General features: G+C 50.2%; 2 protein-coding genes across 3 annotated transcripts in view; one reads left to right on the top strand and one right to left on the bottom strand.

Annotated features, from left to right (window-relative positions):
- The window catches only part of RPL17 (ribosomal protein L17), a 45,294-nt gene extending 23,889 nt beyond the window's left edge, over positions 1-21,405 (bottom strand). The window contains exon 1 of the mRNA XM_059707276.1: positions 21,394-21,405. The gene's annotated coding sequence lies outside the window, so the exon portion shown is untranslated. The remainder of the gene's footprint in view (positions 1-21,393) is intronic.
- Positions 332-21,215, top strand: LIPG (lipase G, endothelial type). Of its 2 annotated transcripts, XM_059707273.1 has the most exons (11): positions 332-693; positions 1,576-1,706; positions 4,615-4,796; positions 6,894-7,073; positions 8,346-8,457; positions 13,157-13,378; positions 13,794-14,036; positions 14,701-14,821; positions 15,684-15,902; positions 17,906-18,010; positions 19,380-21,215. In XM_059707273.1, the coding sequence occupies exons 2-11, from the start codon at positions 1,610-1,612 to the stop codon at positions 19,399-19,401; spliced, it is 1,503 nt and encodes a 500-aa protein (XP_059563256.1). In that variant the 5' UTR covers positions 332-693; positions 1,576-1,609; the 3' UTR covers positions 19,402-21,215. The 2 variants fall into 2 exon arrangements, with proteins under 2 accessions (XP_059563256.1, XP_059563255.1); XM_059707272.1 differs by lacking the exon at positions 332-693 and having other exon boundaries at positions 721-1,706.
- Positions 21,406-23,384: the final 1,979 nt, after the last annotated feature.

The raw sequence follows: 23,384 nt of genomic DNA on the forward strand, positions 1-23,384 counted from the left end.
CCGGCTGGAGAACGAGAGTAACGAGGCAACAGGTGGGAACAGGACCTGCTCCCCCGAACCGGTTTCCCCACGCAGATCGTCCTGGCTGGGGCCCAGACACCAGGGAAGCGGGGGCGCGGGGCTGCCGGGGCGCTTTTCCGCCCTTGGTGGAGGGGGACCGGCACTCGCGGAGCGGGTGCTCGCACAGCCCCGCAGGCGAGCTCAGGTTTGGGAAGGGCGCAGCGTAGCGTTCCGCCCCGTCCTCGGCCTCGGCGTCCCCAAGGGCTGTTGGGGCGCAGCCGCCCTCCCGTGGTCCGGGTCGTCGCCCTGAGGGACCCCGAGGCTCCCCGGCGGCAGACGCGGACTTGTCCGCCCCGGAGTCCCGCAGGCGGAGACGCAGGGAGGAGACCCGAGACCCAGGGAGGAGCAGGGACGCGGAACAATAAAGCGGAGGAGAGGCAGGAAACAGGACGCGAGGAAGAAGCTGCATCGTTGCACTCAACAGGTGGTTGCGCGCCTCTGCGGAGACTCAGACTCGGCGCTGGTCACGCGTCCGAGACGCCCAAGCTCAGCTCTCTGTTCTCTGCGGGGAGAGTCGCTAGGATCCCTCCAGTCCTGCACCCCCGAGGTCCGAGGGCACGGAGCACGTGGCGGGCTCTGCACCAAGCGCCGACATGATCGCTTTTCGTTTTCCCCAACATCCCCGAGCTGCAGGTACTGTTACCGCGGGTCCTGGGGAGAAGGGCACGGCTTTGGAGACTTGCGCCGGGTTTTGCAGAACTAGCTGCAGAGCCTCGGTTCTGGTCGATCCTTGTCCTCCACGCTGCCTGCACCTGCGCGGGCCTCTCTGGGTGTGAGGGTGGGAGTGAAGGAAGACAAGTACCCGAGGTTACCAGGTGGCTCTCCCCCAGCCGGCCCCCTGGTCTGCGGCGTGGAGACCATTCCGTGCGCGGGGGTAGCTGTGCACCTTGGAGAGGATAGCTCTCCTTCCCCAGGGGTCGCGTCCCCAGCAGGCGCAGGGTGTCGGGCCATGTCCCCCCTGGGGCGGCAGAGGAGAGCGAAGAATCTGGGGTCCGGGAACGGGCACTAGGAGAAAGTGGGGTGGCAGGAGGCGGCAGGTGAGGGAGAACGCCAGGCTGCGGGTGGGAGCGTCCACGTGGTGAGTGTGTGGCTCTTTCATTCAAACTTTGGGAGTCTCTGTTCCGGCGTCTGAGAAGGTGTGACCAATCAGAGTCCTAAGACGGGAATAAATTATGCAAATCACCATCTGGCGATGGGTCAGATGACTCCCATACTTTTTAAAAACCTACCTCGCCCGGAGTTCGCTGGGTGACAGTGGCGAGCCCGGACTTCCCCGGCGGGAGGCGCGGATGAGGGCAAGTCCCGTCCTGGTTTAAGCCCCTTCACACTCCCTCCCACGCCCCGCCGCTCAGTTCAGCCAAGTTTCCACTTTCCACCCTCGCCACCTCCAGCTGTCTAAGGCCACACCACTCGCTGCTGGAGGGAAGGTGCCCGCTAAGGGCCTTGCAGGCTCGGGCTGCTGGAAACCGCAAAGAGGTGTTTTTTTGTTGTTTTGTTGGTTTTGTCCTGTTAAAGTCCTGCTTCGCGGAGGGGTGTGTGGCGGGAAAGGATGAGGAGCCCCGTCCTTCTGCTCTGCCTCTGGAACGCCTGTTGTTGCTTTGCCGCGGGAGGCCCCGCGCCCCTTGGTCCAGAGGGGCCGCCGCAAGGTAACGTGCTCTGATTTTTGATGACCTCCAGCTTCTTTTCCGGGCCGGGCCCCTCTGTCCTGCACACGCTCCTTCCATCCCTCCCGGTCCTGGGGAGCCCTTTTATGCCGCGCGATCCCTTTGCTCCTCCTACTTAGCCTTGCCGTTCACCTGTTTCCTGGCGCTTCTGACCCGGGCATCGCCAGCGGGACCTCCGAAAGGCTGTAGGCTGGCGGGTGCCCTTGTCCTCTGGCTCTAGCCCCGCCCCTTCCATTCGATGGATGGGTGCTGTCCAGTCAGCCCAACTGGCTGCCAGCAGCTCTTCAACCTTGTTCTCATCTTTGAACCTGGAGGTTTGCTAGCCAAGAGGGTTAGAAGGTGCTCCCTCACCTGGCGCCCCTCCTTTTAATCCAACCCTGTAGGTGTTTGAAGGTGAGGCGGCTGGAGCATTTGGTGAGTGACTTCTTCCCCTAGATTGCCAGCTTCCTCCTCCCAACCCTCCTTCCAACCCCCTCTCATTCTCCTCCTAGCCGCCAGCTTTTCTTCCTTCTGAGTTCTGCCTGGCAGCCTCTCCCACTGGCAGAAGGAATGAGGGGAGGGTCACCCAGCGGGAGTGCCAGGGGAACCCCTAAACTGCACCCCGTTATTTCCTCTACTATTTGCCGAGGTTGGTCAAACGACGTTGGTCCATGTCAGCTTATGTACTGGTGGGAGGGTAAATATGAATGAATGAATGTTTGGGGAAGCCTTGCTTTCCTTAACATGTCCCCAACTCTAGTGCTAAGTAAGAGTGTGACCTAGCTCCCCTCCTGTGGAATGTTAATATTCCTTCCAACTTCCGCGTTCTGCGATTCTGAGCATTTTGGGCCATTTCATTCACCCAGAAAAAAGTAGTTAGTACATGTCTGCTTAGTGCCAGGCATTCTTCTAGGAGCAGGGAAAACCCCGCCCTCGTGGGGCTTACGTTTCGGTGGTGAGAAGACAGCCAGGAATCTAATTAACACATTGCAGGATCAGTAGTTTTATTGCTGGCTTTGCCCAGTGGCCAGGTAAGTTTCTATTGAACGAGTACAAAGAAAAAATGTTTTACATGAATGATAAAGGCACGCTTTAAAATTAAATACCCGTTGCATTTTGAAGTTATTTATTACATGTTCTTACAAGCTAATATCTTTTTAGTGTGATGCTTTGTAAAACACTGTGTAATACGAAGTGGAACTAAGCAAAGCTGGCAAATTCTCGTGATCCGTCCCCAATGTGTTAAAATATACAAACGGTGCTCAGTGTTATGGAAGGTACGGAGTGCTGGTGGGAGAAGGTGGTGCCGTTTTAACCTGTGGTCAGGCTTCCCTCTTTGAGAGTTGAGCGCAAGGAACGGAAGGAGGTGAGAGAATGAGCCATGAGGACATGTGGGTGAAGAGCAACCATGAAGTCCCAGAGGTTGACATGACCCAGGCGAAAGCTCGAGAAGTCTGGGGGCAGAGAAGCAGCTGCAGAGGCGAGCTATGCGGGTTTATTCACCAACCTCTTCCAGGAAGCCAGCAGACCCCTTTACCCTTTCTCCTAGAATTCCCCATCTGGTCTTTGTGTGAGTGGTTATCTGGGTGGAAATTGAGGAGGTGTCAAACTAGTTATGTCCATGGCTCAGATTTCTGCCGGCTGGGGCTTTGTTCATTAATTACAAAGCTCTGCTCATGTATATTGAGTTGCATTTTCTGGAACCCTGTCCTTTTTTACATCTGTTGCGTTCTCCGCCCCCTACCCCGCCCCACCCCATTCACCACCCCCTCTCCCCGATTCTGGTCCTTCTGTCCATTTGCTTCCTGACTCTGGGATAAACGAGGCTCCTGGGATGGTCCTTTGGTATCTTTCCCCCTGATTTCTGAGTGACAAGAGAGCTTGATTTTCTAATTTCTTAGCCCGATCTCAAGGGAAGATTTCCTGGATGGCTGAAACAGTGTGGTGACGACAGCACCCAGTGTGTAAAGGCCATCAGGGCCATCGGTGACATCAGCTGTGTTCTGGGCGCAGGGTCATCTCCTTCATGGCAGTGTGTGTGAGCAGGGGAAGTGGATAGAGTGGTTTTTCTGCTCGTAGGAGTTTCTCACCATTTCTTTAACAAACTAAAAGCATGCCTGGCACATCCTGGCTCGGCAAAGGGCATCGAGGATGCATGAGGTTTTTGGAGGAAGTGCTAGAATCGAGTTGGGAACACTAGGAGAAGCCCATTGCATAACAGGTCGACAGCTTCTTACCTCCAATTTCAAACTCCAAAAGCTCCCACAACTAGAAAGTTTGGTAACTTGTTTGGCTGCAAGACCTGGCCTTACCTGACTTGAACTCACTTGGCAGCAACACTGAGCTGAACTGACCAGAGGCTATTTCGTAATTTTTTTTTTTTTTTTTTTTGGTCCTCAAGTATGAGTAGTCACGCCATTTCCCTGCAGAAATGTTAGTGTGCTTGATGAATGGAGAATGCCCCAGACCCTGCGGGAGGTGTTATATAAGACATGGTGTATGCACCATAATGCCTTTCTAAAATCTGAACATGTCTGAATTCTGCAACTCCACTGGTCCCAAGCACTTCAGCAAAAGAATTGAGGACCCATAATCTAAAAGCAGTTCCTTGGGGGAAGGAAGGAGAACTCATTTGATAGGGAAGGAGGAAGACAAGCAAGAGAGACCTGTTTATTTCAGTCACAGTAATTAATACCAGTGACTAAGTAAGTGCTCTGAAATATAGACGAGATGTCCCTTTTATAATATCTTGGCAACTTTTTCTGGGAGGTGAGGAGGAAACACTGAGCAGAGGTAAAAACTTAGACCAGGAGGGATTACATAATTGACCCCAGGTTGTACTAGAGCTGCACCCCGGATCTGTCATGACTCAAGCCCCCTTGATGCACCCGGCTCTGTTCTTTCTCCCCAGATGAGCTCCACGAGCCCAAGGATGTGCAGATTCCTGCCAGACCCTCCGTGAGGTTTAACCTCCGCACCTCCGAGGACGCAGAGCATGACGGATGCTACCTCCCCCTCGGCCACAACCAGCCCCTGGAAGACTGTGGCTTCAACATGACAGCCAAAACCTTCTTCATCATTCACGGATGGGCGGTGAGTCCCGGGGAGGGAGCGCTGCAGCTTGACACCGGGTTTGGTTTCTTTTGTTTTGGTCAATTAAAAAGAATACTGGTGCTTCCAGATTCCACTCTCTCCCCCCGTCTTTTCTTGTGGGCTGCTTGTATTTCAGACAGCTGTGAAGAATGTAATGGGCACTTCGCTGAGGGGGCATCTGGACTCCAGCAGGGTGGTGTTTAGTGCTGGCACACAGCGGCTTTCAGAAAGTGGCTCTCCTGAGGGCAGCCGCCCAGCCCCACCGGCTCCTCGGGGTCCCTCTAATTACGCTTAATTACATTGGTCAACCGCTGCCTCACGGGGGCCACCCCTCCCTAAGAACTGAGCTGAGCTGAAGCAACCTGTCTGGCTCAGAGAGGCCATGAGGAGCCAGCTGGCCCGGTTTGCTGGCTGCCATTGGCATGGTGCCCTCCTGTTTGCATAGAGATGGCTCTTTAAAGGCATTGGGGCTCTCAATGTGCCCTAGCTGAGCAATTCACATGGAAAGGTCCATGACAAACTTCAACAAAAAAGGGTTTAACACTCAGCTTCAGAAGCTTTTGGCCACCGAGGGATTTATTCATTCAGAGAATGACAGTCTGCAGGAAAATGGCATTATTAAGTGAGCAGGTTTCTGCCTGGGCTACTTGGGAGGGGCAGTCCTCTAATTCTTCTTCTTCTTCTTTTTTTAAAATATATTTCTTTATTGATTTCAGAGAGGAAGGGAGGAGAGAGAGATAGAAACATCAATGATGAGAGAGAATCATTGATCGGCTGCCTCCTGCACACCCCTTACTGGGGATCGAGCCTGCAACCCAGGCATGTGCCCTTGGCCGAGATCGAACCTGGGACCCTTCAGTCCCCAGGCTGACGCTCTATCCACTGAGCCAAGCTGGCTAGGGCCTTTTTAAAAAAAAAAATATATATATATATTTTTATTGATTTCAGAGAGAAAAGGAGAGGGAGACAGAGACAGAAACATCAATGATAAGAGAGAATCATTGATTGGCTGCCTTCTGCAAGCTCCCTATTGGGGATGGAGCCCGCAACCTGTGCATGTGCCCTTGCAGAACCAAACCTGGGACCTTTCAGTCCACAGGCCGACACTCTATCCACTGAGCAAAACCAGCCAGGGCAACATTCCTCTTCTTAATGATGAGACATTCATATCCATTACCTGCTTTTGGGTCTTTAGGTCTATCACAGGCCTGGGGGGCAGTGGGGGGGCGGGAGTAGGTGCCTGCCTACCTAATGTGATTGAAGAGCTGTTTCAAGGCCTGTCCATCTGTCTTCATCCCAGAGCCCACGATTAGAATCATGCATTTGAATCTCTTTAAGGCCCCCTGTCAAAGTGTAAATACAAACTGCCTGCAACTTACAAATGGGTTGCATTCCAGAAAGTTCTTTTGTGATCTGTTTGAAACTTGGAATAGCGGTTTCCCATAGAAGCAAGATTGTCAATGGCGTTTGGGTTCCCAGGCCAGGCACAGAAAATCTTTTTATCTCATAATGTGCTTGCGGATAGGTTTACAACTGGACCTTGTCACCATTTACACTTTGTTTCTGTGGGAAAATGTGCTCTGAGTTCTAATTTGGGATTCCTGGGAGAGCTCTTTCCTTCTCTGGGGTCAAGAAGGATGGATTGCAGGACAGGGTCATTTGTTCATTCTGAGTTTGCCGGGGAGACACCATCTCTCTGTATCTTCAAGAGAGAAGCTAATTCTCCAAGGCAACCCATCCAAGCAGCCTTTGAATGATGGAGCAGGCCACCTGCCCGACTGTGATAGGAACTTAGACCAACTTCAGGCCTGTATTGCCACCAATGCATATCTCACTGTGGCCTTGTAGGACAGTGGGGCAGAACACTATGAAAGTTTTGATGGGAGAAACTGGGAATGTAAAGAGCAATGAAGACAAACACTCAGGGAGAAATCCTGCCGGTGGTGTGCTCTGCTCATGTGCAAATGCTTGGGCCCTGAGCAGTCCATGAGAAGGTTCTGGAACCAGCTAGGGAGAGGATAGTGGAACTGAATTCTAGGTTCATTAGGATTTCTGAGACCCAGAGGAGATTTGAGAAGTTTCCTGTTTTCTCCGCAGATGACTGGCATACTTGGGGAATGGCTGTACAAACTCGTGTCAGCCCTGCGGACGAGAGAGAGAGGAGCCAATGTCGTGGTGGTTGACTGGCTCCCCCTGGCTCACCAGCTTTACATAGATGCGGTCAATAACACGAAGACGGTGGGACACAGCATCGCAAGGATGCTCGACTGGCTTCAGGTAACTGGGGATGGGAGGGGGTCATCTTTCCTGAGCAGCATCTTGAACTCTCTTAAGAAATACAGGTTAGACAGTGTTACAGTGAATTTTAGATGTCTGATCAAAATCTTTGGGATTGACATTGTTATTGAATTATGTATGGCTTGAAATATTTGAAAGCTGGGACTTTTCGACAGCCTTTTAATCCTATATAATAAAAGCCTAATATGCAAATTGACCGAACAGCGGAACAACTATTTGCTATGATGTGCACTGACCACCAGGGGGCAGATGCTCAATGCAGGAGGTGCCCCCAGCTCACAGGCCCCAGGCCAGCCAAGGCGGGTGCCAGTGGGGGCCCCCCAATCACCCCACCGGTTGCCCCACAGATCAGCCCTGATCGCCAGCCAGGCCTAGGGACCTTACCAATGCACAAATTTTGTGCATTGGGCCTCTAGTTATTGATATATCTCTGATTTTCCATGTTATTTTATATCTGCTGGGCAAAAGTTTGCCTTATGGGCCATTACTTTCTGATCTCAGAAATGGATGCCCTCAGGTTGGCTGGGAACGGCCAGGAGGCAGGACTGGCTGGTAATCTTACAAATCTACTGATGTCTGCTCTTGCCTCTGAAGGCGCCTGTCCTGAGGTGGGGAGGGCGTTGCTTCCAACTACTGCCTTGCTGAAAATTTTAAGTGTGGAACACAGATCCAAAGGTCTTAAAATTCTGGGTTCCCGAACAGTCCCTCCGTCTTCTGCCTGGGTTGTTTTGTCGAGCTTGGTTCCTGAGCTTTGGGGTCAAATCCCCATCTCCTCTTCCCCCACCAGCGAGTGCCCGGTCAGGGCACCATGTCCCAACTCTGGTGTCTCAGGTGGGCTTGTGGTGAGGACTCGGTTCCTGGGGCCGAACAGGGTGGGCAAGGAGGATGCAGCTGTGGGTGGTGGCTGACACTTAGTCTCCAGGGAGTCTGGTGGCTTTGACCTCCACACAGCCACCCTCCTCCCTTAGATGCTGCCAGAAAGAATGGAAAACATGTAGGGGAAAGGTCAGGTATACAGGTTCTAGTCACGACCTGCCCTCAGCGCTTGGCATTTAAAGCGTCTCTAAGTCCTTTTGGCCTCTAGCCTGGCTGGGTTCCAGCTGTGTTGCACTGTCAGCCAAGCCAGCCCCTGGAAGTCTCGGTCCCGACTCCCAGGTCTCCTCCTTGTCACGATGGAACCGTTGAAATGTTGGTGACTCTGTGGGCTCAGGACTCCACTCTCCACTCACACCCTCTTGTGCCTTCCTGCAGGAGAAGGACGGCTTTTCTCTTGGGAATGTTCATTTGATCGGCTACAGCCTCGGAGCTCATGTGGCTGGGTACGCTGGCAACTTCGTGACAGGCACGGTGGGCAGGATCACGGGTAAGCGCTGCCTCCTCCACAAACAGCTGGTCTCCAGCTCCTGCGGCTCCTCTGACAAGCTGGCCTCTCTGAACCAGAGTGCCCCTCACTGAGGCAGCACGCGTGAGCCGTAGAGGTTAGCTTCGGAAGAAACCCGGAGAACATCGACCCTAGAGCTTTTCAAACGTTCTAATGAGTCATGGAACCCATTTTTCTTCCAATTGGACTTGTACAGCACCCCAACATAGGAAACACAGAAGGGATGTTCTAGCTGAGGCTGGGTGTGTGGTGGGTAGTGTTAGTCTTGCTGTTTGGGCCTTCCCCTCCCCCGGAGGCATCACCGGGTCCCAAAGCCCCAGTTTGAAAACCACTGGTCTGACTCAACAGGTGAGGACAAACCCAGGGGCAAACAGCTGATAACTAAAGGGCAGAAGTGGGGTGGAGCCCTGGCCTCCAAGCTTCTGGGGCTCACTGCCACCCCTGCCTGTGGTACTCTAGGACCTCCAGGGAAAGAGTGAGGGCTGGATTCTAGTTTGGATTCTGCCTCCAATTTCTAGTTCATCTACCAACAGCCTCTTGCCAGCGTTTTTGGCTGGCATATTTATTAGTGATAGTGGCCTGTTTAGAACGGATGATTAAAACTTTGTCTTTAAAGACACCTTGCTGATATTGGCACCCAGGTTGTCAATAGAAAATTGAGCGTTCCGTTTTAGTGAGATTTTGATGTGGGCCTTTGGGTTAAATCCTCTAATGACTCTGAAAAGTGGGAAAGAGTCTCTTTACCATGTTGGGGCCCCTCCAATACAGACACGGGGCTTGCTCTAGGCTAAAATGAATGGCAGATTTGTTGCCCTGAACTTTCAACCTCCTTCCAACATTCTCTCATTTGTCTTCACTTCCAGCTTTCCCCCCACCCCTACCATAGAAGGAAAGAGTGGATCAATTTCATTTTGAAACAGGACTGAAGTGGAAGGGTGTTCTTAGCTAAAGAAAGATTTAGTAAAGGTAGAGTTTCAGGTTTCAGCAATAAGCTGCTGGGGTAGATTTAAAAAAACACACGTATTTGTGAGGTTTTAGTGGACCTCTTTATATCATTGTCTGGGCTTAAGTCGAATGTCCTGGCATGCGTGCACATGCACACACACACTCACACTCCTTTAGATCCAATGATCTGGTTCAGCATACTTTGAGAACTTTACTTTTTATTGCCATGGCCACGGGGCCTGAGCCCTCTAGGTGGGCAGTGATTGTGTGGCCACACATGACTGCTCATTAACCACTGAGTGCAAAGCTGTTTGACCCTGAGCCCGGCTGGGTCCTATCGCCTGAGCACCTCCTTTCCGTCTCCGTGCAACGTGTGATGTCCAGAGCAGGGCCAGCTGTTCTGGTGGCGGCCGGCACACACCAGGCCCCCACCCGAGAGTCCTTAGCAACAAGGACGACCTGCAGAGCCTCCCTTTCCTGATTTCTAAATCCGAAAGGAGAGGGGCTGTGAGGAGCGTTCCGGTTTTTCCCCTGTCTGGGTGGCAGCTGCTGAGATGTGGGCTTCGGGCAGAATGCTAATCAGTCCTCTGCGCTGTCGGCCTGGGGCACGGGGGCCGCATGTCCTGAGCTCAGCCCCTTCTCCCCGGCCTTTCTCTGTGGAACGGGGGCCTTGGGTGAGCACAACAGGAAGGAGTGGCCTCGGTCCAGTTGCCAAGCAGCCCCTTGGAGGGTATTTGGCTGACCTGACATGCGCTGTGGTGCATGCCTGATGGGGGAGGCTGTGCATTCTCCTCTCCCCTCAGACTTCTTTCTCATGGGCCTGGGAAGCAGGTGGCCCCGATGGGTGAGAGGACCAGAGACTGTAGCGGAGTGGGATCCTGAGGCTGCTGCTGCTGCAGTGCAGAGGCCTGGGCCTGCAGGGGGAGAAGGGACTCCCAGTCTTGCTTGGATCAGAGAGCTGTGCATTAGGCGTCCGAGGGAATTCTGTGATATAATAGATCATATATTTCTAATTGAACACTTGTCTACTTAGTTATACATAAATAAGCAAATAGATTCATTCATTCATTCATTCATTCAAGAAATATGAATTAAGTGACCACTCTGTAGGCTCTGGGCTAGATGCTACCTAATGTCAAGCACCTACTGTGTGGCAGGTGCTTTGTGCCATACGTAAGTCACATAGCACCAGGCCAAGGGGGTCCTTTTGGCTGCATTTTGCAGATAGGGAAACGATGGCTCGGTGCTTAAACAATGGGTCCGATATCTTACACGCCCATGAGTGTGTGCATGCCCGTGAGTGTGTGTGGACAGAGCACTTTCGGAGGAGTCAGGCTGAGTGGAAGGAGGGGTGGTTCTCCATCTGCTCTCTCTTTACGGAGGGGATAAGTTCTCCGTCCCATTCCGAGTTTAAAAAGTAAACTGTGCAACTTTCCCCAGAGTGTGAGCCCTGGCCCCGTGTCAGGCCGGGCAGTCTGGGTAGGGAAGGCCCCGCCTGGCCGCCAGCAGGCCTGTCGAGAAGCCCTCAGCCGCCTGCATTCCTCCCGCGCAGCTCGGTTCCCATGGCACTGACCGTCTGGTGGAGACTTTTGTTCACACCAAGCAAAGAGCCCCTCTCTTGTATTGGTGGCAAAGCAGAATGTTCCTTTTTTCCTTTTCTTTCTTCCCTCCAGGAGACATGGCAGCAGGCAGGGGAGAGGCTGTTAGTGTCAGAACTGTGGTTCTTGCAGCCTCTAAAACAAGGCATCGTGGGCTGTTTTGGGAGGACGCTGCTTTTGTGCCATCTTTCTTTTGGGTCCTGGGCTGGGGTGAGCCCACGAGTAGCCTGGCCTCCCCAAGCTGCCTCTGCCTTTCGTGTGTTTCTCTAAACCTCTGGAAACTCTTTAGTCTCCACCTCCACCCGTTCTCACGAGTAATGAGTTCCACAGGTTTACTGTCCACTCTGGACAATAGCTTTGCCTTTTGCTTCTCCTAAAGCTCCTCTCTCAAGCCCACAATGTGCTCCTGGTTCGGTGGCACTGGGGCCTAGGGAACACAGGTCTTTTTTAAATCCTCACCTGAGGATATTTTCCCATTGGTTTTTAGAGAGCGTGGAAGAGAGAGGGAAAGACAGAGAGAAATATTGATGTGAGAGAAACACATCGATGGGTTGCCTCCTGATCAGGGCCCAGGCTGGGGAGCAGTACGTGCCCTTGACCGGAATCAAACCCAGGACCCTTCGGTCCGCAGGCTGATGCTCTATCCACTGAGCCAAACCGGCCAGGGCTGGAACAGTTCTTGACAGTAGGTAGCATCACTTCCTTTTTATGACTGTTTTTGGTCATGTCTCCTCCCTGCCTTGTTTCTCAATCAGGGTTTCTTAACCTCCGCTCCATTCAAATGCTTTGTTGTGGAGCTGCCCTGAGCATTATTGGATATTTATCAGCTGCCCTGGCCTCTAACCACTAGATGCTTAGTAGCTTCTCTCCCCCTCCCCCAATTTTGACAACCCAAAATGTCTCCAGACATTGCCAGATGTCCCCTTACAAGCAAAATCCCTCCCAGTTGAGAACCACTGTTCTAGACTAAACAGACCCCCTTCCTCGACTGTAAATACTCTTTTCTTCCCTTTTTCTCTCTGTGTCTGAAGAGCCTTCTGGGTTGGGATGAATTTGGCACCCATAATTACTTGGGTTTCATAATAGTAGCTAGTATTTACACTGACAAGCACTTAATCTTATATTATCTCACACGAACTGTATAAATTAAGACATTCAGGTTCCATTTCATAGATGGTACTGAAGCGTGGCGAAATTTTTCAGAACCTGGCCCACAGACTAGCTACTTTTAGGATCACCTGGAGAATAAATATATATATTTGGGCCCCGCACCAGATCTACTAATTAGAATCTCTACGGGGGTTAGGAACCTGCATTTTATAGTTTGCAAATTCCTTTTTTGAATGGTTTTGCATTCCGGTGGGTTCCAACATTAAAAGATGGTGAAAGTCTCTCGTATGGTTGCCACGCCTGCCCAGTTCCCTTCCCTGCCCTCTCCCCCAGCCCCCCCCCCCACACACACACAGTAACCAGTGGCTGGTCTGCCTGCCCAGAGTGTGTTGTAGCTGCAGAGTGGACTCTGAATTTGTAACGAGCTCCCCAGCGATATCTGTGATCTTCAAATGCGAGAGCCAGCGCTCTCCCCGTGCTGCTTGCCTGTCCAATCCAGAACGTTTGCAGGGTGTTTTCTCTGAGCAGCTGCCAAGCAGAAGGGTTCTGGAGGCGTGGGGTATAGGTTCTCAGTGTATCTGGTGTCCCCACTCACCCTCGCTATTCCACCCCTGGGCCTGGGTCATCACTAAAGGAAGAGGACCAATTAAGTCGAAATATAAATAGCTCAGTTTGGGGAGACTGAGTCTTCCCTCCAGAAATGGAGGTAGCTCAGTTATTTTGTGAAAAGCCTGCTCCTCTGCGGCTCTCAGTGGCAGGATAAATGGGATGAACGGCTTAGTTTCAGCCAGCCCGAGTTCTTTCTAGAACTGCCCCACTTCTGACAGCCCTGGTATGTGCCAGGATGAAGCTTGTGGGCAGTCTACGGAGTCAGCCGAGGTGTCAGGGCAGGCGAAGGGGGCAGAAGAAAGCCAAGTTCCTGGGCTGCAGGCAGGTTGGCTGGGCTCTGAGGACAGTTTCATTCTGCATCCTCGGGCTCGACTGGGCGCATCTGACACAGTCCGTCTCGGCTCCCCCTTCTGCTGTAGGTCTGGATCCTGCCGGGCCCATGTTCGAAGGGGTGGACATCCACAGCAGGCTGTCCCCTGACGACGCAGACTTTGTGGATGTCCTCCACACCTACACGCGTTCCTTCGGCTTGAGCATCGGGATTCAGATGCCCGTGGGCCACATCGACATCTACCCCAACGGGGGTGACTTCCAGCCGGGTTGTGGACTCAACGATGTCTTGGGGTCAATTGCATATGGAAGTGAGTTCCTTATTTTCTGCTTCATGGGGAAGTTTGACTCAGTTACCTCACCCTCTCCTATATCAGCCACCACTGCTAGAGATCCCAACCACATTTATTTCATTATTCCCACTTCCCCCCACAACGGCCCTCCAACTGTCTGCCACTCCTCATCCTACAAGCCTGTGAGCGGCCTCCCGTGGCCTGTGTTCTGCCTTCTCAAGCTTTGAGAAGGTCCAGTTATTATTGATTAATTTCTTTTTATAACAATAGGAATACATGTTTGTTGAAGATTTTGCACAGGACTTACTGAGTACCAATTTTGCACAGTACTTACTGAGTACCAATTTTGCACAGTACTTACTGACTGAGCGGGCAGATCACTGAGAAGCGGCTTATCAATCATGCATGCTCTCTGACTCTCCCTCCCCAACAGCGATCGCAGAGGGCGTGAAATGTGAGCACCAGCGGGCCATATTCCTCTTTGTTGACTCCCTGATGAACGAGGACAAGGCGAGCTTTGCGTTCCAGTGCACGGACTCGCGCCGCTTCAAAAAGGGGATCTGTCTCAGCTGCCGGAAGAACCGTTGTAATAGCATTGGCTACAACGCCAAGAGAACGAGGCACAAGAGGAACAGCAAGATGTACCTAAAAACCCGGGCGGGCATGCCTTTCCGAGGTAACCTGTCCCCGCCGCGCCCTGAGGCCTGTCCCCCTCCTTCTAAACACCTGGTGAAACAGGTCACATCCCTGCCGGGGAGGCGTGGCCGGCACAGTTAGAGCAAACCATTGCAAATCGGATTGCGTTGTGCTTGCCGTAGGAAAGCTAATCTAAAAACCAATGGTGGGCACTCCTTTTGTGATGTGAATCATCACTCCATGATCAGGGTGTTAATATCTTAAATCTCTCCTGCATTTAACTTTTCAAAGCTGCTCATATTTGATTATCACAAGAAATCTGAGGTAGGACCAATAGGGATCAAAAGGATATCTTGCCATTTTATAACATGTTATAAAACCATAAACTTTTGTGGGAATCGTGGGCGTTACTTACATATGAGGAAATTGAGGCTCAAAGAGCCTTGGTCCTTAATTCAAGGCTATGCAATAGGAAAGCAGCTGGGCCAGAATCCCCAAAGGTCTCCTGCACCCCCAGTTTAGAGCTCCTTCTTCTATCCCTCTTACGCCACTGGACAGAATGAGACCAGAGAGAAGCTGGAGGCTGGGCTGGACCCAAAGGATGACAGTCCCTAAAAACCCAGTGACAGATGACTCAGTTTGGGACAGGTTGCCCTGGGATGACAATCAAGGCCCACACTGTCTTTGTTCTGCTGTCTCTGCAGTTTATCATTACCAGATGAAGATCCATTTCTTCAGCTACAAGAACACGACAGAAATCGAGCCCATCTTTTATGTCACCCTTTATGGCACCAGTGCAGACTCGCAGATGCTGCCTTTGGAAGTGTAAGTCCCAAGTTCCCTCCGCTGGGGTGAGGACAGGTTGGTATGAGAATGAGAGAGCGCGGGAGTGTGTGAACCGCGCAGAGGGGTGTGGTCTGAGGGCTGGGTGATTCCAGCGGCCTCTGCAGTCCTCTGTCTCTCCGTCTGCTCTCCCCCACCAGGCCCTTGACACACAACGTTTCTGGGAGGGAAGCTCCCAGGATACATCAGCAGCGTGAGAAGCTGCTGGATCAGCTGGACAGAAAGTGCTGTTTCATTTCAGACAACGCCTGACATTAGGAAATTTGGACCATTTCTAATTATCTGTGGGAGGGGCACATAGCAATCTGGATATATTTGTTGAGCACTCCTTACATACAAGGCGTCATCAAAGTAGTGGCTATCAGGGCTCAGGGTCTAGTTGGGAGACCAGGTTTGTATGCAAACAGTCACACCCACAAATGGGGTGAGGCAGGTTCCCCAAATGTCTAATGGGCTGGAGGGGGCTAGGAGTTTCCCAGGAGACAGATGCCTGTGGGCAGAGAGGAAGAGGATACTGTTGAGAGGGGATGTGACTCCTCTCTGCTTTCTCATTTCTGTTCTTTCTTGGACCTGTGCCCCCAGGAAGTAGTATCAATAGGGAGGTAGGTACTCAGGAATTTTTGATAAAAGTCTGGGGTGCAGTAGGCAACATTATCTTTCTGTCAGCGTGGAGACAGTGGGCTTCCACCTTGGTGATGCCAGTGCGGGTGGAGGACCTGGGGGAGAGCCCTCTCCTTGTTTCTCTCCTGTCCGTGGGGGCAGGTGCTGCCAGGGCATCACCCCACGGGTGTGGCAGTTTTCCAAGTGGCTGGGGAGTGAGACCCGCTTCTCTCGCCCCTTGCAGAGTGGAGCGGATCGGGCTGAATGCCACCAACACCTTCCTGGTGTACACAGAGGAGGACTTGGGAGACCTCTTGAAGATCAGACTCACCTGGAAACGGGCACCTCAGTCCTGGTACAGCCTGTGGACCGAGTTTCGCAGATACCTGTCTCAGTCCCGGAAGCCTGAGCAGGAAGTGACTATCAGGCGCATCCGGGTCAAGTCTGGGGAAACCCAGCGCAAGTAAGTGCCTCATGACCCTTTTTGGCCCCATGTCAGTGGTGAGCACAAGGCGTGTGCCTGGGCCGTGTCCTTTCCTTTGCTAAGCAAGCACCTTCAGTCCTTTCATATCCGGAACACGGGGGCAAAACCTCAAACACCTTTGCAAGGGAAAGCGAAGTCCAGATCAAGACATCTGTCGACGTTTGGGCCCTGATCACAGGCCCTTGGCTGAGGGGGTGCGCAAGTGGGGGCTGCAATCCAGCCCTCGTTCTATTTGCCAAGCCCTGTGTTGGCCCAGAGGAAGCAGGGCTGCCCCCGGACAGGGCTTTTCAGGAGTGCTGCTTGCTAACTGTGTGCTCTGAGGTCCATGCAACGACAAGTCTTTGCTTGCATGGAACAAACCAGAGTACCCAGTTCAGGAAGCCCCCAGGATGAGGTCTCTGGTGGGACCCGGTTTCCCGAGCATCCTATTTTCAGAGCATCAGACCTCTCCTTCCGAGGCTGTGAGTCAAGGACATGGGGCAGGGTCCTGGCGTCAAGTAGAAGAGAACCCTGTATGCTACGCCTGCTGGCAGCTTCCAGTTACCAGCGCCTGGTAACCCCAAGACTAGCATGGAAAATCCAGACCTTTATCTGTCACTGCCTTCACCTCTGAGCCTTGGCACTCTGAGCAGCTTCTTTCTAAGTAGAAGCCAGGGAAGTCCGGACCTTTGTCAAGAGAGTGTTGGGGGCAACCTTGATCAAATCCTTCGGCAGGCCTCTAGGAGGTCATGGTCAGCCTTACGATGGTTGGAAACAGCCTCTGCCCCCTTTGTACCTCATTTGGCATTTGCTCCATCACAGTCTTCAGATGCCCTGTGTGCACTCATCGCCGCTGGCACAGGCTGGCCGTGAGAGGAGCGGAGGTGCACATGTGTGAGGGCTTCTTTGGGGTATGAATACTAAAAAGTGGAATTTCGAAGTTATAGTGCATGTCTTCTTCACTCGACTAGATGTTATTAATTTCCCGTCCCAAGTGGTTGGACCAATTTTCAATCTTAGCCACAGAATAAGAGCTCTCCTTTCCCCTCCTCCTCACCTGTATTGGGTGGGACATTCTTGCTACCCTGTTGGGTATGAATTGGTCCCCTACTCTTGTTTTAATTTTTTTCTGTTTGTGATAAGGCGAGTCACCTTCTGATAGGTTCATGTGCTGTAGGGGCTTCCTGGTAAAGGTTCTTAAAGCTGTTCTGATTATGGCTTTTGTCCTGCAGGTGAGCATCAGGGTCACGTGTCCCTCCCATCTGTTGGTCATGGGGTCAGGCTAATCATATGCTTCTGAGGTGGGGGTGGGGGTGGGCCACGTGATTTGGCTGTCAGTTATAATTGAAATGGTTATTCGACCCCGGATTCTACCTGTGATCCTGCTGTCCACTTCCCGAATCTTTGTTTTAACTCACAGCTGAGCCCAGCCATGCTCCTTGGTGGGTATTTAAAAGGTCTGTACCGGAGGCACCTCGCATTCCTTTATTCAAGGAGATTACAGTCCACCATAGATATAGGAATCCACATGCCATTCAAGGCAGTGCATCATGTGTTAAATAAGAGGGAACATTCGTTATTGACACCAGGCCATAAGAAGTAACGACAATAACAAAAGCAGCATTTCCTGTTAAATTGCTTTCCTATTAAATTGAGAGACATGCTTTCCTATTAAACTGAGAGAGCAAGGTCTCAGGCAGTCAGGGAGGCTTCCGAGAGGCAGCAGTCTTTGGAACAGACGAGAGAAGAATGTGGAAGAGGTGTGGCTAAAGGCTACATGAGCAGAATCATGAGGCACCTCAGAGCGAGACCCGGTCTGGTCTGCCTGTAGTCGCGGTAGGGTGTTCCGAAGGCCCTTGAGTCAAGGTGCAGCATGAGGAAGACTTCTCTTTCCTCTTCGCTCCGTCCACCTTGGATCCAGAAAGCACCATCTGGCTAATGCACAGCCACGTGCCTTCCCCTGTAGAGTGTTGGTGACCTCGGTGGTTTCTTTTTCCTCCTAGATATGCTTTTTGTGCAGAAGACCCTGAGAACACCAGCATATCCCCTGGCCAAGAGCTCTGGTTCCACAAGTGTCTGGACAGCGGAAGAATAAGAAGTGGAACCAGGTAACCGGGACTTTCTCCTATGTTCACGCAGCACATGCTGACTGCTCGCCCAGCACGCGTGGACATGGGACTGGGCACCAGGTTGGAGTGTGGAGCTGGGGAAGAAGTAAAGGAGAACCACACAGTATAGTTCCCTTTTAGGTTGTTGGGGACCCAGGTTGGTGTGAGTGGATATTAGTAGGCAATTCTCCCCCTTTTGGGAAGCAGGAGTGCTCGTCTGTGTCGCTGAATCAGACAAAGGGGTCGCCTTGCATCAGTGTCCCATTGCCCTGTGCTGGAGTCCCTTTATTTCAGAACTGAAGAAAGCTGATATCTCAAGGTGTGAGGCGGTGGGCTCATCCAAAAGGGGAATTTGTCACATGTCCTCTGAGTCTAAACGCTTGCTGAAGAAAAGGGAGACCGGCCCTACCACCAACCTCTACCTCTTGCCCCAACCAAGGTCCTAGCGCAGTGATGGCGAACCTTTTGAGCTCAGCGTGTCAGCATTTTGAAAAACCCTAACTTAATTCTGGTACCATGTCACATATAGAAATTTTTTGATCTTTGCAACCATAGTAAAACAAAGATTTATATATATAAATATATTTTATTGATTTTTTACAGAGAGGAGGGGAGAGGGATAGAGAGTTAGAAACATCGACTCAGCTGCCTCCTGCACATCTCCCACTGGGGATGTGCCTGCAACCAACGTACATGCCCTTGACCGGAATTGAACCTGGGACCCTTCAGTCTGCAGGCCGATGCTCTATCCGCTGAGCCAAACCAGTTAGGGTAGATTTATATTTTTGATATTTATTTTATATATTTAAATGCCATTTAAAAAAGAAAAATCAACCAAAAAAATGAGTTCGCATGTCACCTCTGACACGCGTGTCATAGGTTCGCCATCACTGTCCTAGATAATAGTTTTACTGCCATAGGCTGAGCACATACATGTGCCCACCTTGCATTCAGTGCCTTCATTAATTTTTAGCATCAACCCCAGGACGTTGGTGTTGTTAACCCTATGCTCAGTGGGGAACCGAGGCTCCGGGAGTTCAGGGTAAACTCTTTCCAGGTCCCCCAGCTGGCGACAGTGGAGCAAGGATTGAGGCAGATTGGTTTACTCAAGCCAAGGCCTTTTCTTGCTCAGATAAACCACCTCACTTTGATCTGGCTGTCAATGGTCAAGCTGCTGCACCCGCGCCGGGTCCCCTGTGATGAACTGTCTGCCATCCTGAGGGCCGGGCTGCAGGCCAGCTGCTCTGTCTCCTGTTACGGAGCGTCAGTGTGACCACAGCTCAGTGGTCACAGGACTGTGGGATTCTGAAACTGCCCATCTAATTTAACGACTCAGTCTAGGCTCACACTCGCACCTGCTTCCTTTCAGGCAAACTGTGGAGCTTCCCTGAGGGTGCCAGCAAGGCCCCCCCGCCCCGCCTACCAAGCACAAGGAGGAAAGTTACTGCTGAGGACCCACCTGATGGAAGGACCGCTCTTGGCCTTGACGCTGGAGCACAGGGAAGAGCCTGCTTGGCCCAGGACCTTGCCTCCCATGACAACTGGGACTTCTCGCCAGAGGGGAAAGTGCACTGCTCTTCCTGCTGCTGCCCTAGAATAGCTCCAAGGCCAGACCTGTGTGCAAACAGCCAAATGCCTGGGCCTCTCGTGCACACCGGGCTGGCTGCGAAGTGACTGGGTGGGCCTGGGCTTTGCCTGGCGAGGACCACTGGCTCTGGAGGGGGCCTATGTGGAAGGCTGGCAGGGTGGGGCCCGACTTGTGTCGTAGTGACAGGCCTTCCCGCTGGGAGCTGACCTGTCAGGACGGCAGACCTGTGTCCTTGTTCACCCAGAGACGGTCGATCTGGGGTGATGCTGAGGCCCTCGATGTTGGGGTTCAACGAGCTGCATCGATCAATGTCGGTTACTTCTTTGACATTCTGTCCTGTTCCTTAACTCACTCTCTAAAGCACACATTATTGGCTTTCTTATTTTTTTATTGCTCATTTTTTTTATTGGATAAATGTTTATTAAGCACTTAACCTTCATGGGATTGGGATTTGTAGACTCCCTTAAAGTTTAAATGGTCCACGATTATACATATGATGAAGGCACAAGGGGCATTGGGGAGGATGGAAGAATGGGGACCCTGGGGTTTTCAGTAGTTTCTACCTATTTCTTCTTAGTTAGCATGTGCATTCCCCCTAAAAGTGATATGTTTGATCACCAGCAGAGTAGCAAGCAGGGCGTCATATGTGCTGGGGATCGGAATAGTGGCCAACTACCAGATATGATTGCTTTGGAGCAAAATCTCTTTTGTTGAGGAAGGTAGAAGGCATTACATATGTTATACATATCTGTTTATCCAGAACCATCGCCTGTCAAACAGCTGGTGCTAAGATTTCACATGCTGTTTTTCTTCCTTAGAAATACCTTGCTCTAATACCAGCCCCTTTTCTGTTGAACTTCTTGGAAAAGCCTCTAATTCTTTATTTGAATTAATATACATGATATCCAAGGAACCCATTTTTACTTTCCAAAAGATTTTCATGTGGGTCACCTAATTAGAGATTAACAACAGGAGGTGAACAGGGAAGCCATTATGAACTCTGTATAAAATGAGGCTCTGAGGTTCAGCCACGTGTCTAGAATTATATACCATGTTGGTGACAGGGGCCAGGTAAGGACCCAGATTTCTAAGAGGCAAAGTCCATGGTATGTTGATCTCTGCAACTTCATTAAGACGTTTATAGCCATTTCTCTCCAATCTGCCCCAGATGTGACAAACAAGCAATATTTCTCAGAGCCATTCATAAAACCCAAGCCCTTTTATTAACCTGTAACCACGAAAACAACTGTGCTAAGGGGTGGGGCTTTTTATGGATGAGATTTATTTGGAAGGAGATATGATACCAGGTGGGGGAGGAAAGAGTGATTTTTTTGTACTGAGGTTTTTAAAGGACCCTGTTTTAACCTGTCTTGTGCCAAAGTTGTATCTTTGTTCAATGTCAAACTTCAAAGACATACTTAGTCAAGTCTTAAGTCAAGGTGTCTCCATCCAACTGTGTGCCTCTTCTGTTGTTTCTGTCATTGCTTTCCAGCCAAAGTGGAGCTTGTGTTACTGACTGTGCCTCCTGGCTACCTCTGACCTGTCTTTAGTGTGGAACCTTAAGAATCGAATCCTCGGTGGGTCCTATATTTATACATTTTGCTTGAAGACTTATTTGTATATGCTGCTGCTTTTTTAAATGCTATGCAGAACATTATTTATTTTTCAAGTGTATGTAATGTATAAAAACAAATATATGGTTAGTTTTTACATTCAGATTAACCAATTTCAAGACTAATAAAAATCTACAAAATTCTTAGTGGTGTGGCAACTCAGTTCTTAAAAGTCGAGAGACCTATGGATGCTTAAGCCTAGGGTTTGACAAAAAGTTACTTTAATATAAGATATAGCCTCCATTTGTACTAATTATTGGTAGGAAGTGGACAACAACTCCTTTCACCAAGAACAAGGAGAAAATATATTTGGAATAATAATTTAATAGAAATTATTAAATTATTACTAAATTATTAAATTTAGTAGAATTGCCTGAAGGTGGATGTTAGGAAGAAGATGGACATTGGGGAACATTAGTGAGGATATAGGTTTGATTGCATGGGACCTAGATTATAGGGCAGCCGTGGGCAAACTACAGCCCGCGGGCCGGATCCGGCCCGTTTGAAATGAATAAAACTAAAAAAAAAAAAAAGGACCGTACCCTTTTATGTAATGATGTTTACTTTGAATTTATATTAGTTCACACAAACACTCCATCCATGCTTTTGTTCCGGCCCTCCGGTCCAGTTTAAGAACCCATTGTGGCCCTTGAGTCAAAAAGTTTGCCCACCTCTGTTATAGGGGCTTAGACCAGATAGAAGTTGATCTTTCTATCATTTTTAACTCTAAGCTGGTATTGAAGTTCTGTTCCATTAAACCAAGAGGGAACTAGGCTGCCTTTTATAACTGGGTTTATCTACAAATTGGGGATAGTCTCTCTCTCAAAAAAAAAAAAAGATTAATACGGACTCTCATAGCCAGTTAGCCTGGAGGTCAAATCACCCCCGGTATTGCTGACAACAATCAAGGCTTAACTACAACAAGACTGCGCACAAAGACCACTAGGGGGTGCACCAAGAAAGCATAAAAAATGCGGAGACAAAGAAACAGGACAAAACTGTCAATGGAGGATTTTGAGTTCAGAACCACACTTTTAAGGTCTCTTAAGAACTGTCTAGAAGCCGCCGATAAATGTAGTGAGATCCTCAAGAAATCTAATGAGACCCTCGATGTTATGATAAAGAACCAACTAGAAATTAAGCATACATGGACTGAAATAACGAATACTATACAGACTCCCAACAGCAGACCAGAGGAGCGCAAGAATCAAGGCAAAGATTTGAAATGCAAAGAAGCAAAAAACACCCAACCAGAAAAGCAAAATGAAAAAAGAATCCGAAAATATGAAGATAGTGTAAGGAGCCTCTGGGACAGCTTCAAGCATACCAACATCAGAATTATAGGGGTGCCAGAAGATGAGAGAGAGCAAGATATTGAAAACCTATTTGAAGAAATAATGATAGAAAACTTCCCCCACCTGGTCAAAGAAATAGACTTACAGGTCCAAGAAGCGCAGAGAACCCCAAACAAAAGGAATCTAAAGAGGACCACACCAAGACACATCATAATTAAAATGCCAAGAGCAAAAGACAAAGAGAGAATCTTAAAAGCAGCAAGAGAAAGACAGTCAGTTACCTACAAGGGAATACCCATACGACTGTCAGCTGATTTCTCAACAGAAACTTTGCAGGCCAGAAGGGAATTGGCAAGAAATATTCAAAGTGATGAATACCAAGAACCTACAGCCAAGATTACTTTATCCAGCAAAGCTATCATTCAGAACTGAAGGTCAGATAAAGAGCTTCACAGATAAGGAAAAGCTAAAGGGGTTCATCACCACTAAACCAGTATTATATGAAATGCTGAAAGGTATCCTTTAAGAAGAGGAAGAAGAAGAAAAAGGTAAAGATACAAATTATGAACAACAAACATGCATCTATCAACAAGTGAATCTAAGAATCAAGTGAATAAATAATCTGGTGATCATAATAGAATCAGGGACATAGAAAGGGAATGGACTGACTATTCTTCGGGGGGAAAGGGGTGTGGGAGATTCGGGAAGAGACTGGACAAAAATCGTGCACCTATGGATGAGGACAGTGGGTGGGGAGTGAGGGCGGAGGGTGGGTAGGGAACTGGGAGGAGGGGAGTTATGGGGGGAAAAAAGAGGAACAAATGTTATAATCTGAACAATAAAGATTTAATTAAAAAAAGATTAATAAGTAAATAAAA

This window comes from Myotis daubentonii, chromosome 8 (assembly GCF_963259705.1).
Source record: "Myotis daubentonii chromosome 8, mMyoDau2.1, whole genome shotgun sequence".
NCBI lineage: Eukaryota > Metazoa > Chordata > Mammalia > Chiroptera > Vespertilionidae > Myotis > Myotis daubentonii.